This window comes from Medicago sativa, chromosome 4, assembly GCF_051527215.1.
Source record: "Medicago sativa cultivar Bolivia chromosome 4, Bolivia_mono, whole genome shotgun sequence".
NCBI classification, from domain to species: domain Eukaryota; kingdom Viridiplantae; phylum Streptophyta; class Magnoliopsida; order Fabales; family Fabaceae; genus Medicago; species Medicago sativa.
In genome coordinates, this window is record NC_140752.1 from 60,820,734 (window position 1) to 60,841,107 (window position 20,374).

The 20,374-nt window shown below is 32.1% G+C and overlaps 2 protein-coding genes across 2 annotated transcripts; one reads left to right on the forward strand and one right to left on the reverse strand.

Annotated features, from left to right (window-relative positions):
• Window positions 1-5,513: 5,513 nt before the first annotated feature.
• Window positions 5,514-7,566, reverse strand: LOC146930374 (lysM domain receptor-like kinase 4). The gene has a single exon (XM_085701914.1). The coding sequence runs from the start codon at window positions 7,464-7,466 to the stop codon at window positions 5,658-5,660; it is 1,809 nt and encodes a 602-aa protein (XP_085558040.1). The 5' UTR covers window positions 7,467-7,566; the 3' UTR covers window positions 5,514-5,657.
• A 5,837-nt stretch (window positions 7,567-13,403) lies between these two features.
• On the forward strand, window positions 13,404-19,657 carry LOC146930375 (zinc finger BED domain-containing protein RICESLEEPER 2-like). Its single transcript, XM_085707546.1, has 5 exons — window positions 13,404-13,540; window positions 13,964-14,041; window positions 14,253-15,314; window positions 18,390-19,469; window positions 19,590-19,657. Exons 2-5 carry the CDS (start codon window positions 14,023-14,025, stop codon window positions 19,655-19,657), a joined length of 2,229 nt encoding a protein of 742 aa, XP_085563672.1. The 5' UTR covers window positions 13,404-13,540; window positions 13,964-14,022.
• Window positions 19,658-20,374: the final 717 nt, after the last annotated feature.

Sequence of the window (20,374 nt, forward strand, 5' to 3'; positions counted from 1 at the left end):
TTAAAAATATCGTAGACAAATTTATGAGGTCCGAAAAGCCCAGCTCTTTCCCAAGATTTCATATATAGTTGGGCTCCCTTGTTTTCAAAATAACACTATTATCATGGTTCTTTCAAACGGGAAAAAAAAAAACACTATTATCATGGTTGTTATGGATAATTTATCAAATAGTTATGTTATTTGAACAATCATTTGTGTAACAACATATGAGACAACCATTGATTTACAAAGAAAAGTAAGTATTGACACAAAAATCAAAGTAATAGAAAGAGAAAGTAAAAACATAATGTGAGTATGAGAGAGAAAGTTGTTGATAAATGGTTGCACAAATATCATTTCTCTATATCAAAAGATGAATATTTTAGAATTCTTATTCATTTTACCACTGTCAAAGTACTCCATCCGTTTCAAAATATAAGCAAAATTCACTTTTTAAGTTAATTCATTTAATGATGTATGTGGTCCATATTATAAACCACATACATCATTAAATGAATGAACCTAAAAAGTGAATTTTGCTTATATTTTGAAACGGGGGGAGTAGCATATTTATTCACTCAGATGATGTATAAACTACATGTCATGCCTTGGAGCATGCAATTCTAAACATAAACAAAAGTGTATGATCAAAAAATACATGATTTGTAAGTATTGTTGGTCGATTTCTCACGCTCCGAGATGCTTATGATCGCAAGTAGCCTTCCTAAATTGCGATTTCGTTTTTCTCTTGTCGTTATAGCATGTTTTCAAGTGAGACGAGACCTTTGTATTTATAGGTGTGTAAAACCCTAATTTTCTAGAATAGTACGTGCGCGATGCGCACCAGCTTCAATGTGTAGTGTCATGGGCAGCTGCGACCCACTTTTGTTTTCATCTTGACGGCGTGATGTGTGGCTTAAAACACACGACGCATCTTAGGTAGTGGTTAACTCCTTTGTATTTCTTCATTCCTTGTTCCATTTCGCTTCACTAAAATGTCCAAGGTGACTATATCCAAAGAATTCCCTTGATATTCTTGTAAAGAGGTATAACACAACCATAAAGTTGTCTAGTTTGGTCGATTTGGCATGATTCATAGATCGTGTTCTTCATTTTGCTCTCCCTTGCACATCCATAAATTTATTTATAAAAACTAGACTAAAACAATTTAAACTTTGTTAGAATGGCTTAAAACTAGATCGTAAATGATGTTAAAACTACTATATGAGAGACTGTCATCACAATTTAAAAGACTATTTGAGTAGGTAAGTAAGCATCATGGTTAAAGTACTACATTAAATACTTGGCTGAAACGCACTATTTACCCCCTAAGTTTGCACAAGTAGCAATTTTGGCCCCCTTTTAAAAAAAATGGCAAAAGGGACCCCATGTTTACCCCCATTTGCAAAACCTCAATTTTGACCCAGTCAACCATATGTGGAATGCCACCTGTGTATTTATTTAATTTTATTATTATTTTTATTCCATGCGTATAAATAGCTAATACAAAAAATCACCAAAGAAATAGCATGGCACGTGAGAGCTTCACCATCCTCTTCTCCTTCCAAACTAAACCTTCATCTTCCTCTTCCAAACCAAATCTTCATCTTCTCCTTTTATTTTTCAGAAATTGAATTTATTTCTATTTACGGTATAATCTTTATTCTTAGTTGTAGAAAGTAGTAGAAACCAGAAACAAGGAAAAATGCACAATAGAGGATGAAATAAAAAGGCATCCTAACTTTTTCATTTTGTTCTTCAGTGGCCAAAATTTTGTTGGTTCTTCAAGCACATATGCATAACACATTTCTCAACTATTTGCAGGTCGGATTTAAGAGTTGTGTTATTTGAACAATCATTTGTATGACAACCTATGAGACAACCATTGATTTACAAAGAAAAGTAAGTATTGACACAAAAATCAAAGTAATAGAAAGAGAAAGTAAAAACATAATGTGAGTATGAGAGAGAAAGTTGTTGATAAATGGTTGTACAAATATCATTTCTCTTTATCAAAAGATGAATATTTTAGAATCCTTATTCATTTTACCACCGTCAAAGTAGCATATTTATTCACTCAGATGATATATAAACTACATGTCATGCCTTGGAGCATGCAATTCTAAACATAAACAAAAGTGTATGATAAAAAAATACATGATTTGTAAGTATTGTTGGTCGATTTCTCGCGCTCCGAGATGCTTATGATCGCAAGTAGCCTTCCTAAATTGCGATTTCGTTTTTCTCTTGTCGTTATAGCATGTTTTCAAGTGAGACGAGACATTTGTATTAATAGGTGTGTAAAACCCTAATTATCTAAAATAGTACGTGCGCGATGCGCACCAGCTTCAATGTGTAGTGTCATGGGCGGCGGCGACCCACTTTTGTTTTCATCATGACGGCGCGATGTGTGGCTTAAAACACACGACACATCTTAGGTAGTGGTTGACTCCTTTGTATTTCTTCATTCCTTGTTCCATTTTGCTTCACTAAAACGTCTATGGTGATTATATCCAAAGAATTCCCTTGATAGTCTTGTAAAGAGGTATAACACAACCATAAAGTTGTCTAGTTTGGGCGATTTGGTATGATTCAAAGATCATGTCCTTCAGTTTGCTCTACCTTGCACATCCGTCAATTTATTTACAAAAACTAGACTAAAACAATTTAAACTTTGCTAGAATGACTTAAAACTAGATCGTAAATGATGTTAAAACTACTATATGAGAGACGGTCATCACAATTTAAAAGACTAGTTCATTAGGTGAGTAAGCATCATGGTTAAAGTACTACATTAAATACTTTTATCTACTCAATGTCAAACTCTTAACAGATTGGCAGGTGAAACTTTACCACACCTTCTAGAGAAGGTAGTAAATGTAATATTGATTGGCCTTTCATAGTTTCACCTTAGATTCGATGAAACAAAAGGTATATGATCATCCTCTTCTTGAGTTTTGTTAGTTATCCTTGATTATAATTTTGGTGTCTCCATACCTCGGAGACATGGGCGGATCTAGACATAATATTTTGGTGTGACTAAATGATACTAAAAATAAGAAATAACATTGTTTGTCTCTAGAAAGCACTAGAAAATATTTCTTCATTTTATAAAGCATAACAATGACTTTGTAAGCACAATAACTAAAAAGCATTCTAAGAAAAAACAAAATTGAGAATCAGATTTGAGAATTCAACAAAGAAAACCAAAAGAATTGTAATAGTTTAAGTATAAACAAATTGGGAAATGCTAACCGATGCACTCGGGGCACTGGTTAAGAATATGAAAAATGAAATTATATAGTAGTTAATGCATTGAAATTGTGTAATTAATTTATAATAAAGTCAAAAGCAGTTTCCTTTTATGGTAATAATTCCTTTTTATGGTATGCTTAACCAGTGGCCCGGGGCACCGGTTAGCAGGACCCAAACAAATTTTATGAAAACTTGTAATAGTTTAAGTATGTAATTCAAATTGTGTTGCATAGTTCATTTCCATTATGAAATCAAATTTCAAATGTTTGTATGAGAACATATTTGAATTTGCAAATCTGAATGAAGTTTGATCTAATATTGTTAATTCAAATATGAACGATGTCTAAGCAAAGGCAAATTTGGTTTATTCATAATTTTTTTAGCCTAGACAATTTTGCGACACAGTTTACAACTTCTTAAAAATTTATAAATATAATGTTTTTTATTGTTACCGGTGATGCAAAAAGTGTTACAATAATGTAACATTTTGCGACATTTTTTTATTGTTATAGATAATACTGTAAAATGTAACTAAAGCACTTTAATAACAGGGACTTTACCTAACAATTGTTCAAATGTTACTAAACATTTTTCTTGATTTAGTTACAAGTGTTACTAAATATCATTATTGTAATAATGTCTCCTTTTCTAGATTTATCTAGGTGCAACATTCATTCATCTATTTAAGAGTTCCAAAATTTGAAGTATTTTTTGTTGTCAAATGTCATGCTCCTCCTACTTCAATTACTCTTCATTTTTATTGGATTGTCCCTCCTTCTAATTGGATTAAGTGAAACTTCGACGGGGCTTCTAGGATCACTTCTGGGTGTGTTTGGATTGATGGTTTAGGAGGGAAAGGGAGGGGAGGGATCACTTTTATTTTTTAAATTACGAACAATGTAAAATATATTTTTAAAATAAATTAACTGTTTTTGAAGTATTATATCATCATCAATCATGTTGTTAATTCAATTTTCTAAAAATCATTTTACAATGTCCGTAATTTAAAAAATAAAAGTGAGCTCTCCCCTCCCTCTCCTCCTAAACCCTCAATCCAAACACACTTTAAGGTTGTTTAGAAATAGCAATGGTTCTTTTCTTTGTGGTTATGCAGCTAACCTAGGGGTCTCTTCTTCTTTTAAGGTTGGATTATTTTATTTCATGCTTGTTATTAGAAAAGCTTATGAACTAGGTTGATCTCATTTTTTGTTAGAATGTGATTTTCTTCAAACTGTTAAAGTTTTCAATGACTTCTCTTAGGTTTCTTGAAATCTAAGAAAGGGTGGATGAATTGTGTTATTACAATTAGAGGTTTGAGTTTAGAGTCTCACTTTTACATGGAAGGTAACACATGTGATTTTCAAATAATTGACTTCATTTGGTAGGTTTTGTTACCAAGGTGCATCAAAGAGAGATTCTCTAAAAATATATCAGGTCTTCTTAATTATTGATTTAGATGATGGTTGAATGATTTACTTTGAGTTTGACGTTGTTTTTTAGTTGTCGTATATATAGCTAAACATTTTTTTCCTTTCCTTCAATATGTTTTATCTCAATGGATTTTCTTTCAAGGTTTTTAATAAAATAGTTGTCCAAACATTGTGTTGTCTTGTTGGTTTTGGCTCAGTCCCCTCTGGATTTTTTTTTATTCTGTTATTTTATTATCAATAAATTTATTAGATTGATGTAAATGACATGTTGTAAATTTGAGGTGTCAATTGAATGTCAAATTGGCCTTGTGATTCCTCTCCACTTTAATTTTTGCTTAAAAATATCCAGTCATAGTCGTAATAAAATAAAATAAAATTGTGACAATTTTTTTTTATTGTAGAGGAAAAAAAAACAATTATGCATTTATCAGCATTAAGCGTGTGTGATTACAACCCTTAGCTGTTTGAAACTAAAAATAATCAACTTAAAGAAAGCAAAAGCTTCCTTCTAGAATTGAGATCATCAGAAAAGACTAGTATTATTTAACATGGACAATCCATAACTCAACCAAAATTACATCAAGTGAAAGTAACTTGTAAAGGAAAAAAAGTGAACCAAGAGTTTGAAATATAACTATGGAATGTTATGAACTACGGATACTCCTCGAATTAGGCGTGCTCCGAAGTCGGACATGTGTCGTGTCTGATACCGACACATACAATTACAGTAAATTATGTAATTTTCTCAAATTATGAGCGGTGTAGGCGTGACAGCGTTTATGTCGTGTCTGGTGTCCGTATCCGTGCGTCATAGATCAGAATGTCTTGACCAAACCAATCAATTAATTACTAGGATATAAAGTTGTCAATATTGACAAATGTTATGAAATTAAGAGTATTTCTCATGATTACAATTTTCTTACAACAAAGTTCCATAGTTACAAACTTAGTTTTACCTAAATTTGGTAACAAATTTTCTTCCTCTACAATTATCTAGACCATTTTTGCAAGAACCTTCATGATATCATCCACAGTTGGCCTATGCAATGGATCATCTTTCACACAATCCTTAGCTAAAAAACACAAACAAAGAGCCTCCGGAAGTGAATAATCCTTCAAATTTGGGTCAACAAAATTCCTCAACCCTTCAAAACATCCACCACCTTCACTACCTTCCCCAAACAAAAATCCAACACAATCTTTAACCAATTTTCCATCAAACCTTTCTCTTCCTGATATCAACTCAAGCAACACAACACCAAATGCAAAAATATCAACCTTTTGTGAAACTGTCCCATGCAAAAGATTGTTAGATACACCCCCCACATCTGCCAATTTTCCTCTCCAATTTTCGGTTACAAATATATTTCTACTATTCACATTCATGTGAGCATAAGAAGGAAAAGAACAATAATGTAAATAGTAAAGACATGTTGCTATGTCAAATACTATTTGTGTCCTTCTATGCCAATTTAAAGTATTGCATGGATCCATTAAACAATCCCTTAAGCAACCATTTTTAGGTAACTCAAAAACTAAATAAGACCATGAAATTAAATCACTCTCACCATAACAAACACCAATTAAATTCACAATATTAATGTGATTGATTCTTGAATGTAAATCAATTACCTCACTTGTGTCTTCAAATCTCATCCTCTTTATCATCACCTCAATACCATTGATTAACCCCTTGTAAACAAAATCACCAATCTTGTTCACATCACTAAAAAAATTTGTAGCCTTTTCAATCTCTTCTATATGGTAATTAAGCAAACAATACTTGATTCCGACAAGAAAATCAGGAGATAAGCATGAAGTTGTAGAGGTTCTTATTGGTGACCATAAAGTGGTTGAGTTTGTTGGATTAAAGGAATCAAGAACAACATCAGTTTTTCTCAATTTCTTCATATAAAATCCACTTGCAACCAATGTAATGAACAATACAAAACCTATAATAGGTCCTGCAATATACAAATTTGATGGTTGTGTTGATTCTTGTGTAAATGGATTTGTTGGAAGAAAATTAGGAGGCGGCGAAGGAGAATCTGGAATGTCAAATATTTTGATTGGACCATTTGAATCTCTTATTGGAATTAAAACAACTGTCTGAGGAAAAATTGATGAAAAGGGTTGCAATTGATTTGCTTCCAAGAAATCATCAAGTGAGATACCAAATTTCTTACTCAATATATCAAAATTATCTCCTTGTATAAGAGGGTATGTAACAAAGTACTTTATTACACCTTTCATAATACTAGAGTAATTTTTTGGACATGAACATCTAAGAGGTACATAAATAACATCACCAAATTTTGGTTCATTACCTTGATTTTCGTTTTGATCGGAAAGTGTGACATGTTTCAATAGACCTTCAAAAACCTCACAAGCAATATTTGAAAATGTAGTTGTGCTTTCAAGAACTTTGTAGCTGAGTTTGGCTTGGTAAAATTGGTTAGAACATGCACATTCAATAGGTATAAGAACTTCTTTACCTTGTTTGAGTATTTGAGAAGAAGATGTGAGGTTGTTTATGAGAAGAATCTCCTTAGTGTTTTTGTTGAAGAGGTTTGAGATTTTTGAAATGGTTTGGAAATTTTGATTTGCTCTATATACCAAGAATGTTTTGCATGTGTCATGTGTTGAATTGCAAGTGTACCTTGAACCTGGTGATGTTTCATTTGAATAACAATTAGAATTGTCGTAAGGTTGTTGAGAAGAGCATGAATTTATGCATGTACATACAATAAACCAAAGATGAATCATGACTTTGTTATACATATGTACAAGATTAGTTCCCATGATTCTAGCTATGAGTTCTTAAGAGTAACTATAGTAAATAGAAAAATGTAGAGTGAAAGGTGAACGAAAGAAAGAGTTTGAACTTTGAAGGATATATGTTGTGCTTGATCCATATATGAAATGTTTTTGTTTAAAAAAGTATAAGGTTAATTAAATAAATGGTCCTTATAAATATTTAGAGTTTCATTTTTAGTCCTTACAAAATAAAATAGCACTTTTTAATCTTGGGTTAAATATGTTTTTGGTCCCTATAAAATTGCGACCTTCTAAGTTTAGTCCTTACTTAATTTTAATAGCTTTTTTAATCCCTACAAAAAAAAAATTACTTATAATTTTAGTCCCTTCTAAAATAAATTTTGTTTAATTATCCTTAAACTATTAAATTTTTTAACGATTCTTTTTATACAAGTTTAGAACACTATGAAATGTTCATTTACTAAAATCTATAATTTTTTAACATGAAATAAATTAAATATGAATTTTTTAAAACGACAAAAGTTTAGGATATAAGTAAAAAAAAATATGAACGTAGAAATCAAATTTTTGCGATATTTTTTTTGGAGGACCTTTTAATAACGTTATTAACACGCCTGTAAAAAATTGTTGAAAAACGTAAGAGTTTAAGCATAAATTAAACAAATTTGGATTGAGTAAGGACTAATATTGAGTGCAGAAATTTTTTGTAGGGACTAAAAATGCTATTAAAATTAAGTAAGGACTAAACTTACAAGGTCGCAATTTTGTAGGGACCAAAAACATAATTAACCCTTTAATCTTTGTAAAATTTTCTGTTAGTATTTTTTGTCCTTTTTTCATTAACAATTTTAGATTTATGTCAACATTTTCGGTCCCTGAAACACTAAAAGAAAATGTCACAGAACTAAAAAGTATGATTTTATTTTATAAAAACTAAAAACTAAATTTTGAATATTTATAGGGATCAATCTTCTTTGATTAAAATTACATCATGACATTATTATTCTATAACAAGCATACAAATTAAGATGACAATAGAGATTGTGACCCTTTGACTAAAAAGAAATTATCAATTTATCAATATGTACGGTGAGATGCATAAATATGTAAGAAGCCGGCCGAAAAGCAAATGGCTACAAAAGGATATATAAAAAAATATTCATGCATATAGGGTGAATTTAATTTCCTATATTAAAGTACTGTAGTGGTTACATGATGTTCCATTTGTTTCTATTTGTTTCTTGCCAATCAAATTCAGTAACCTCCAAACAATATCATATTGTTCTGTCAGCAAACTAACACTTTTCTCCAATTCAGACACATTGCAGATTGTCCATTACTCAATCAATAATATGTTTAAATATTCCAAGAGACCTGGTTGCAAAAAAAAAAAAATTTAAAGAATTTGAATTGTTAGCGGGTATATGCCTATATGGCCCTTCCAATTGGTTTAGTTGCTATGTATAAAAATTATAAGACTTTAAAATTATAAGACTTATAAACAAATAAACTAAATATACGAAGTTTTATTTATTATTTTCTGTAAAAAAATACAAAGAATTACATTTTTCTCATAAGCTCCTTTCCATTTCATGCACGTCGGGCAATAAATGTGGATACATTTATGTATGTTAAATGTATATATGCTGGATCACAAATGGAGTGTAGAGAATTACACAAATGAATTTGACACAACAATTTAACCGAAAGCCGTGAAGCATTAGGTTTATGGATCATCTCATTTATAAATTTTTCAACTTCTACTTTTCCAAGTAATGTGGGACTTTCAACTCACACCTAATACACAACAATCTCACCTTCAAGTGTGAGCCCATCAATTTATTATGCTCTCCCTCAAATGGAAGTTTTTCCATCCACATACACTTGTACATGTCCCCCTCAAGCAGAAGCTTTTGCACCCACGTACACTTGTACTTGAATGGAATCGTTGTTGATGCTGCTCAACAAAACATGCAACCTGAACATCTTGCCAGGACGATTTTTGACACAAGGAGCCGTTTAAAATCTTGCTGAACTTTGGTTCTGATACCATTGTTGGGTCACGAGGGGATCTTCGAGGATCATCCATATTAGACCAAGACCAACCACACAAAGGAAAGAAAGATCACACTTTAACTCAAAACCTTAAGGCGTCAGATTTATGAGTCCTTTCACTTATAATTTTTTAACCTCCACTTTTTCAAATAATGCGAGACTTCCAGCTCACACTAGCTACTCAACAATACCAAGCTTAAACTTAGAGGAATCACTATTCTAATTTGAAAAATTGCAGATTATTGTCAATTTGGCCCCTTGAAATTATTAATTTTTTAAAGTAGTCATTTAAATTAAAAATCTTTAATCATTTTTCCCGATAAAAATCTTTAATCATATTAGTGTTATTTAGATCCGTTAATTTAGTCTCTAAAATTATTTGACAAAGACTAAAGTTTTTGAAAATTTTCAAATTTATTTAGTCTCTAAATTACTTGACAAAGACTAATGTTTTTCAAAATTTTAAAATTGAACAGTTGAAGTGGGAGGTGAATGGACTCGATTTGAAAATTTTGGCATGCATGGTTGAACAAAGGAAATGTAGGGTGAGATTATAAATTTGATTTAGTTCCAAACTTAGAACAAGAAATTATGGAAGAGGATGAAGTGATTCCTAATGGGAGGAAACAAACATGATGAAGACTTTTCAATTTGGTTAAAGGATGTAGATCAGTTTATTCGGACAATAATATTGGGATCCTCTACCTGCATGAAGTATTGATGTCTTTTTTTTTTGTTTGAAAAAGTTAATATTATTCTCGACGAGAAGTGCAAGACGCACAAAAGCTTGCGGAAAGGCCAAAAGAAAAAGCTACAAAGGCGCCGTTTATAGGCGGATCACCTTACAAAACACCTCAAACCACACACAAGCGAAGCCAAGGTTTTAGAGTTAGTTCATAACTATATCTGTTAGGTTGTAATTAATAACTCCTAACTATTTTACTTCTCAATTGTGAGTTAGTGAACTAGTTACACGTTTAAATATCTCATTTCCTTCTATCATGGATAGTCCTTTTTTATGGTAAAACAGCTTCATTTCATAGAAAACAACATTATAGATAGCATGAGACACTTGAATTAGGGCATTCCCCATCCATAATCTAGGAGCAATCCTAAAAGAAAAGTCTACATACACATAATTGACAATACACAGGTTGTTAAAAAGCCAAAAAGATACAACAAAATCAATAACAACAACCTAACATCCACCCATCCAATCTCTTAAAAACACGTACAATGGCAATATGTGATTGAGAATCCACAATCTTTCTCCAAATCCAATTATGGATGATTTCTTTGACTTCTGTTCGCGCAATTCGACTATATTTGGTCTCAAGATTGGCCACTTTTCTCGAATGTTCGAAAGCTACTTGATGATTAAAAAGTTAGTTGCAATGGTTGTTAGCCCCTTGAGCTTCTTCTGTCACTACGGAATGCCAAAATACACACATTACTTTGTTCCAAAAGACAAAACCCTTTTGAGGTTTTTTGTCAAACACAGCAAGTGCAAACATAAAAAAGAAAACACATAAATAGAAGTTGTCATGTCTGAAAGGGAAGATATATGCAAATCGCAGAATTTTCATGGTGGCTTTGGAAGTGGACAAGTAGGTTCCAGCCATGAAGGTGAAGAAGCAGCCGTGAGGGAGAGAGATTGAATCATTGTTTGAAGATTTGAGGTGGGGGAAACAACTGTGACAACCATCTCATTGTTTTTGACCAATTCTTTTATTTCCCTCAAAAAGCGATTTTTCGTTACAAAAGAATAAAAAAATTCAAAGACGTCAAATGATTATAATATAATGTATTTATCAAAAATTATTTAATTAGATAATAGATTATCGGTTTTTATTGGAGATTATTTTCAGCTCTAATTTTTTTTTTGAAAGTTTCATTATAGATATTTAGAAGTGAAAAGTGAGTAATTATGAGAAAATTTGTTTGTAAGTGAGTTATTATAAGAAGTCTTTTTTTGTTTTGGTTATGAGTAAGTTTGTTTTAATTTTTTTGACAAATCAAGTTTGTTTTATTGACAGTTTTTAAAGTGAAAATAATAGGGAAAGGTTGAAATAAAAGACACAAAATGATTTAATTTTGATGACGTGTCAAATAATTAAAATGGAGTAAGATTATAGTTTTAGTAGTCACTAAATGTCATATTATAGAAGAGGGAATAAGAATGACTAAAAAGATGAAGGAAATATCACAGGCTATGAAACATTTTTAGCCCACGGATTTTTTTTGTGGTGGCTGGGATTTGAACCCCGGACCTTACATATATTATGCATTGTCCTTACCAACTGAGCTGAGCTAAGCTCACGAGGAAAGCCCACTTATTACAAATGTCTTAAGCAACAATTATTAAGTGCGGCGTAAATGATAACGAAACTGTGGCAAGAAGGATTTTACGTCATGCTTTCTTAAATGCAACCTATTAAAAAACAAAAACCACGGTTCCAGTTCGTAGTTTGTCTAGCAACATCCCAAATTCGTCGCCTAAAAGGAATCGGCAACGGCTGGGTTATTGCCACGGTTAATGAAGCGTGGATATATCTGAATAGGCAATGGTTTTCAGCTGGACAACGGGCAAAGTATATAAACTTGTCAACATATACAAATCTGTGGCCTAAAGTTTCGTTGCCTAAAGCCAAAATTGGTGTAGTGAGTGAAACGGATTATGAGGCAGAGCACATTCGCTAGGCGAGCTAAGAGAGATAGAAACGAGGAGTTCTGAAGATTTTTCCAGGGACATGCAAGAGCAAATTCACTAGGTGAGCATCAATTCACCTGGCAATTCATGGCGTTTTAGTGATCTGATTGTATGAACTGTCATTTCCCACAATTTGAAGAAAGCTCGGATTCACTTGGCGAGCATCAATTCGCCTAGAAAATTCATAGTTATAAGAATCTTATAAATAGGTGTCTTATTTCTCTTTAAGGGTATCAATTCCATATCAATTTATGGAGGACAAATCTCATGTACAAAGATGAAGAACACATAAAAAATAAAAAAGAGATATAGAGATAGTGATCTAGAGGAGAAAGGTATGGCGACAAAGAACAAGGAATCAGCTTTTGTGTCTAAACTTTTTTCTTGTTTCTTGTTGTAAGGTTATGTATAACAAATCCTTTCTATTGTTGGGATTATATGTAGCTTATATGACTCTTTTGAAGATACTTAATCTAGATGGTTATATATAAATTCTATTATGTTATATTGATGTCTACACCATTTTTGACTTTAGGCAACGGAACTTTAGTCCACGGGTGAATAACCGTTGTCTAAAGGTATATAAGCCACGGCTTTTTACATGTGGAAAAGCTTGTATACTTCGGTCTATATCCAACTGAAAACCGTAGCCTATCATGAACAAGCCACATATGTATATCGTTGGATTAGGTCAGCCGTTGCCTTTACTTTTTAGGCGACGCTTTTCAGCCGTAGTTACCTAAGCCGTAATCCGAAACCGTGGTCTGTTCTTGTTCAAAAGCCATTCTAAAAAAAGCATGGCCTAAAGCATTTCTAGCCACAGTTTTGCAATATATTAGGCCACATTTTAATATTTGAATTTACTCTTATTTATTTGTTATATGTAGGACTGAGCACAGGACCCTAACCCGCCCGAGACCGGTAAAACCGAATCTGAATTTTGTCAATCGGGCGGGTTGGGATGGGTTAAACGGGTCACGGGTGAAGCAAGGCAGTTTTCAGGTGGGTTAATACGGTCGGGATCGGTTTTGCCCAAAACAAAACCGTGATAACCGAACCCGACCGAACACTTACTCAAAAATAAGGGACTTGCTATTAAAGCCCAATAGAGAACCAGCCCAAAACTAATATCCAATCCAATATCCATCATATAAATATCAATTTTCACACACAATCCTTCCAAACCCTATATCTAATCTGATTGTTGAAACGGCGTTGACCCGATGTATTCTCTTTCCAACCTCAAACCCAAACATCCCTCTCCAATCTCCATTGTTCTCTCAACTACCTAGATCAACAAACTTGCGTTCGCTTCCCTCTTCACTCTCATTTGGTAAGAAAAAATAGACATTAATTTCACTACTACTCACTATTTTCAATTTGAGTTTTTCCTTTCACCATTTTTTTCTTGTATTCTAGTTTTTTTTTTTTATTCACTACTCAGTACTCACTTTGATTTTTAGTTCACTCATTTCATTACTTCAAGTTTAAACTGTATATCTCTTTTTGTATGTTTTCTTCCATAAAAATTAGGGTTTGAAATCTTTAAGGGTTTCCTAATTTTCTCTCTATTTTTGGGTTCAAACTTGAAAACAATAAGTTTAGGCTTCAATTCTCTATTTCTCTTTCTTTTTCTTTATGGAAAAAATGGTATTTTTTTGCTTTTTTATTTTATTTTAGGATTTATTTTTAATGTTTTGTTTAGTTTAAATTTAATGATAGTATGTTTAATGTTATTTCTTTATTTTGAATACAGAGAGGAAGAAAAATTCTCATTTACTACATTGTAACTAGCTGACACAATCTGTTGGAGAAATGGAACCTGTTGAAAATGGTAAGTCTGAACATCTATTTGATTAATCTGTGTTAAGTTTTTATTTAAATTTGTACTTCTGTTTTAGCTGTGTAAATTATGTGATGATGTATGTTAGTTTGATATTGTATGTTGCTACTTATTATGTTTTAATGATGTGATGATGATGATTATGTATTTTACTAGTTATTTACTATTTTTACTTACTTGATTATGCTCTTCATTTTTTCAGCAAGTCAAGGAAACACTCCTATTGCAACTCAAACTAACCCTGCTGCTGCAAATGATGGTGGAGCTGGTAACTCTCCTGCTGAAAACACTCCAGTTGCAAACAGCCCTGCTGAAAACACTCCAGCTGCTGATCCTGCATCTCTTCCACCTAGGCCATCAAAGAAAATGAAGGCTAATGCAAGTGGCCCTAGAAGAACATCACCAGCTTGGAAGACTTTCACCAGAGTGCCTGAAACCGAATCTATAGAGCCACTAGCCGCTTGCAACTATTGTGCTAAGAGGTATCATTGTGACCCTAAAACTCATGGAACTACAAGTATGCTTGCACACTCTAAAATTTTTCCTAAAGATCCCAATCTCTTAAGTAGAGATCCTAATCAAACTGTACTGACTTTTGACCCTAATGGAGCTGGTGGGGTAGACTTGGGAGCAGCAAGCCATAGGTTTAATGTTGAATTTTGTAGGAAGGCTTTGGCAAAGTTCATTATCTTAGATGAAAAACCTTTTAGGCTTGTTGAGGGTGAGGGATTCAAACAGTTCTGTAGAACCTTACAACCGCAATTTGTAGTCCTTTCTAGGCACACAATACCAAGGGATTGTTTTAAGTTGTATGTAGAAGAAAAAGCAAGATTGAGGGCATTGTTTAGATCTGATTGCTCTAGGGTTTCACTCACAATTGATTGTTGGACATTTGTCCAGAATCTAGGTTATTTAGTTCTCACAGCCCACTTTGTTGATAATGATTGGAACTATGTTAAAAGAATTATTAGCTTCAGTGTAGTTCCCAACCATAGAGGTGATACCATAGGTAAACATGTGGAGGATGTTTTAAGGAACTGGGGTCTTAGAAATGTTTCAACAATCACTGTGGATAATGAATCATCAAATGATGTGGTTGTGGGAGTTTTGAGAAGGAGGCTTAATAACATGAATGGGTTGGTGTTAGATGGAGAGTACTTGCACTTTAGGTGTTGTGCTCACATTCTGAACTTGGTTGTCCTTGATGGCTTGAAAACTAACAATTTAGTCATTTCTAAAATTCGCACTACTGTGAAGTTTGTGAGATCACTACTACAAAATTGGGAAAATATAGCCCCTCATAAATAGCGCTTTTAACACTAAAGCGCTATAAATTAAAACACGGAGGTCTTAGCTAGCGCTTTTTTGAAAAACCGCTATCTATCATTTTAAGTATATATAGCGCTTTGTATTGAAAGCGTCAGTATAGGTTAAATAAAAATAATAGTTATTTAAATAAAAAACATGATTAATCGTATATGGCACTTTTTATGAAAAGCGCTATATATAAATCAACCTTAAATAGCGCTTATAGGTTAAAAAAGCATTATTGTATGCTTGAGAAAGATAGCGCTTATAGGTTAAAAAAAGCGCCATTTTATTAACTGATTTAATGTACATTAACTAACAGGTCCCCTGTTCGATCCCTTGCATAGCATATTTCAAATATTTTTTGAATTTTTATGAAAAATGGATTGCATCTTTCAAATAAAAAATGAAAAATGGATTGCAGTAACAAAGCACGCCTTTTTTTTATAAAAAAAATTGGTACAAACCTTTTTTAATTCTTTTACCATATATATAACAAACCTTTGTTATATATATTATATATAACAAACTAAATCTAAACTTTTCAAAAAAAACAAATCTAAACTTTTTCCCAAAAAACAAATCCAAACTAAAAAAAACAAATCAAATGTCCTGGTCCCACTAAATCCTACTTTTCCATAAATCCTACTTTGCAGGTTGCGTTTTTTGTTTTTTTATTTATATTTGAAAAAAAAACGCTTTATACACTAACAACAAAGCTTAACTTCTTTTTGTTATATACTAAAAAGTAACAAAGAATCCCAATTTTAATGGAAATCCCTATTTTAATGCATCCTAAAGATAAAATAAAAACTATAACATAATTTTCATGAAGTTTGCGCTTTTTTTTTTTTATTTATATGAAGTTTGCGTTATTTTTTTATTTATATTTGAAAAAAAATGCTTTTTTTTTGTTACACAAAAAAAACGCTTTATACACTAACAACAAAGCGTAACTTCTTTTTGTTATATACTCAAAAGTAACAAAGAATCCCAATTTTAATGGAAATCCCTATTTTAATGCATCCTAAAGATAAAATAAAAACTATAACATAATTTTCATTAAACGTATTTTTTAAAGCAATTAATAACATAACCCAAAACTACTTTACTCAAAACTTTCATTAGATCGTGTGCAGGCAATTCAGTCCAGAACCACCACCTCTATCGATTCATTCATCATCAACCACCTATATCTATCAATTCATTCATCACCATCACTCGCTTCCTTCGATCTATTCCAAAACCATAACCGTCTCTTTCGATTCATTCCAGAACAACCACCTCTATCTCACTCTTAATTGCGGTGCATCATATCGTCGCTGCCGTCGACTGGTTACAGCTTTTTCAATACTCAATTCTGCATCTCAGGTACCATCTTCATTCTTTCCTTACCTCAATTTAGCTCAAATATTCTTTAATTTTTTCATATTTTCATCTGGATATTTTAGGTTTTCAAGGTTCAAACTAAATTTAAGACTGCACTGTTAGTGATTAGGATGAATTTGACAATCGAAAATTCAAATTTTTTTTTGATGAATAATTACTTAAATTTGACAATTGTTTACTAAAGATTTAGGGTTTAATTAAACTCTACACAACCAGTAAGATGAATAATTTTTCTTTTGGTTCAATTTTTTTTATATATATATAAACAATAACACTTTTTGTGTGTGACTAGAATTATTTTCTAATAAACTAATTGAATGATGTGATAATATGATATACACTATGCATATGCCTTTTGTATAACCTACTAATCAATTCCATAATCATCCATCGTGACTTCTACATGGCATACCAAATAAACTAACTTATACAATTACTTATTATTTTATTTTTTGTAGTGTCCTCGCCAAGAAAATGGTATAGATTGCGGGTACTTTGTGACGAGGTTTATGAAAGATATTCTCATTTCAAAACTAAATGAGATTCCAAAGTTGGTATGTTTTTTTTTATATTAAAGTATAATATCTATGTATAATTAAGTTTATTAAGTAACATGGTTATTTTTAATGTTATAATATATACAATACATTGATGGTTTCAAGTGTGTGACATACTCAAAAGATAAACTAATAGAAATCTAAGAAGAATAGTGTCAGTTCATGATCAGCCTAACAATTATATGATTTTTTTTTTTTATAATAAGGTGAGTTTAATGTTTCTAAATATATTTGCTAGAAGTGGTAGTTGTTTTAATTTATAATCTTGCTTTAATTTGTACTCATGATCAGCAGTACTTTGAATTTATCTCTAATATAATATAGCGTGATTGCTTAATGGTGTTTTCTGGTATATATTCAGGTGGAGGAGAGTGAACGAAATTTGGAAATGAATGATGATTTGCGTGCTTGTTTTGGATAAAAATGTTGAGAAGACCAAGAAGATAGATGAAGACTGCATGATACCATAGAAGATTTTGATCTTTATGTCAACTAATTAGTTGTAACTCTTAGAGATATCCATGTTACCATATTAGAGGCTATACATTTTTGACTTTTATGCTATATATACATACATTTTTTATGATATGGTTATGTTTTATTTGATAAATAATAGTCTCAATTATAATGTGCCTAAATTATATACATTTCCCTTTAAATTTAAGACTTATATATATATATATATATATATATATATATATATATATTACTTTAAATTAATAAAAAAACACTATCTGGAAAGGAATTTTTTTTTGACAAAAATAAAATAAAATAAATGCTTTTCCTAGCGCTTTTTTTTTCCTTTATAAAGCGTTATCTAAACCTAATGTTACATAGCGCTTTTAAAACAAAAACGCTGTTTTTAAACTTGTCTTAGATGGCGTTTATTTTTGAAAGCGCTATCTAAGGGGAACCTTTGCTAGCACTTTTTGACATAAAGCGCTATATAAACCCTGCTATAGCTAGCGCTTTATACAGGAAAAAAAGCGCTATGTTACCTTTACCAGCGCCATTTACAATAGCGCTTCAAAAGCGCTACCTAAAGCCAAAAAAAAGCGCTATATAAGCCCATTTTTGTAGTAGTGGATCTTCCCCTCAAAGACTTGCCAAGTTTAAGGAATGTGTTGGTTTTGCTGGAATTACATCAAAAAAGCTTCTTTGTCTTGATGTTCCTACTAGATGGAACACACTCTACCTAATGTTGGCGGCGACAGAAAAATACCAAATTGCTTTTGATAAGCTTGACGTTGAAGACATTACCTATCTTGAGTACTTTGGGGATAGTTCTCCCCCTAGCTATGAAGATTGGGATAAGGCACGTGCATTTATGAAATTTCTTAAAATCTTTTATGATGCCACTAATGTTTTTTCAGCTTCTACAAGTTTGACAATACATTCTGCTTTCCACCAATTATCCACCATAAACAATGAGTTAAAAATGGCTATTTTGGATTCAGATCCTGTTATGAGTGATATGGGAAGGGATATGAAACTGAAATATGATAAATACTGGGGGAATATTGCGAACATGAATGAACTCATTTATTTTGGTGTAATTCTTGATCCCTGTTATAAGATGAGGTTTTTGGAGTTTGAGTTTCCTAACATGTACAATGACCAACCTGCTGTTGGTAAAGAGTTGTTATCCAAAGTCAAGGACAAGCTGTTTAAACTGTATGATTGGTATGTTGCTGCCCATCGCCAACAAAATAAGAATAAACCATCATCTAGTGGTACATCTAATGTAGGAATTAATGTTCCAGCTGAGCAACCAACAAGGTTGGCTAGGAATGTTGCTTTTAAGAGTTATTTGAAGGATATGAATTCTATTGATCAGAAAAGTGAGCTTGAGAAATATTTGGATGAAGCAAACATGGATGGAGATGAGAAGTTTGATGTGCTTTTGTGGTGGAAAAAGAACTGCCTCAGGTTTCCGGTATTGTCAATTATGGCCAGGGATGTTTTTGCCACTCCTGTTTCAACTGTAGCATCTGAAAGTGCCTTTAGCACGGGAGGTAGAGTTCTAGACACTTTTCGGAGCTGTTTAAATCCTGAAATGGCTGAGGCATTAATTTGCACTCAGAATTGGGTAATGCCTTCCATCCGTGAGTTTAAAGCCTTGAACATCCAAGAGGAATTTGAAACATCTGATAAAATTGTTACAGGTATTAATATGTATGGCTGCAACCTTTCTTTTTATGTTTTATTTTGTGTTTGATATGTATTTTAACTCTTTTTTTCTTCATTTTATCTTGAATTTCATCAATTGTCGCTAAATGGAAGAGAAGTTGGACCGTCTGCTGCTGACACTGCTGTTCCATCTTCTCAATCACAACCTTCTGGTTGTGATTGAGAAGTTTTAGGTATTTTTGCGTCTGTTTTATCTTATTTATTAGTTAGTTTTAAGATTTGAGTTTCAACTAGCTTATTATATTTTATTTTTCATTGCAGCCTCATATTTTTTTGAGTTTTTTGGAGTCACTGCTAAGTCATGACTCACTGCCCTGCTTGTTTTGGAATATCTTAATTTTGGAGTTGATATTTGTCATTGTTTTGGAATCTGGACATTAAAACTTGAATATAAAAGGACATGCAGTAAGTTTTCTCATATTGTGTTGTTTTAAATTATGTATTTATTTTATTTTAACATGGCATTGTATCAATTTAAATAGCATGTTTCATTTTTCAGTACCTATTTGTTGGATGCTGCTGCTGCTGCCTCTCTTAGTTTGGTTTGATTTCATTTCAACCATGATTTGAAAAATGCCATGTCTTGTAACTGAGTTCAGTTAAGCTACTGCCCACTTCAATTCTGCTAAACTTGTGTAGCTATGTCAATTTTTGCAAAAGGTTTGTCAATTGCCATTCAAGAATAAATCAGTAATTATGCTCTTTGAATCAATTGCTTGTCATTTTGAAATATAACTTAGTTTTTGTTTTAGGCTGCAATGGCTGATGGATATTTGCAACAAGCTGTTGCCAACATGATTTTACTTGTTACAAGACTTCTTGCTGATGTTGGAGTCAACACTTGTTGCTTCAGGCCTCTCCCTTAAGCAAATTTGGATAC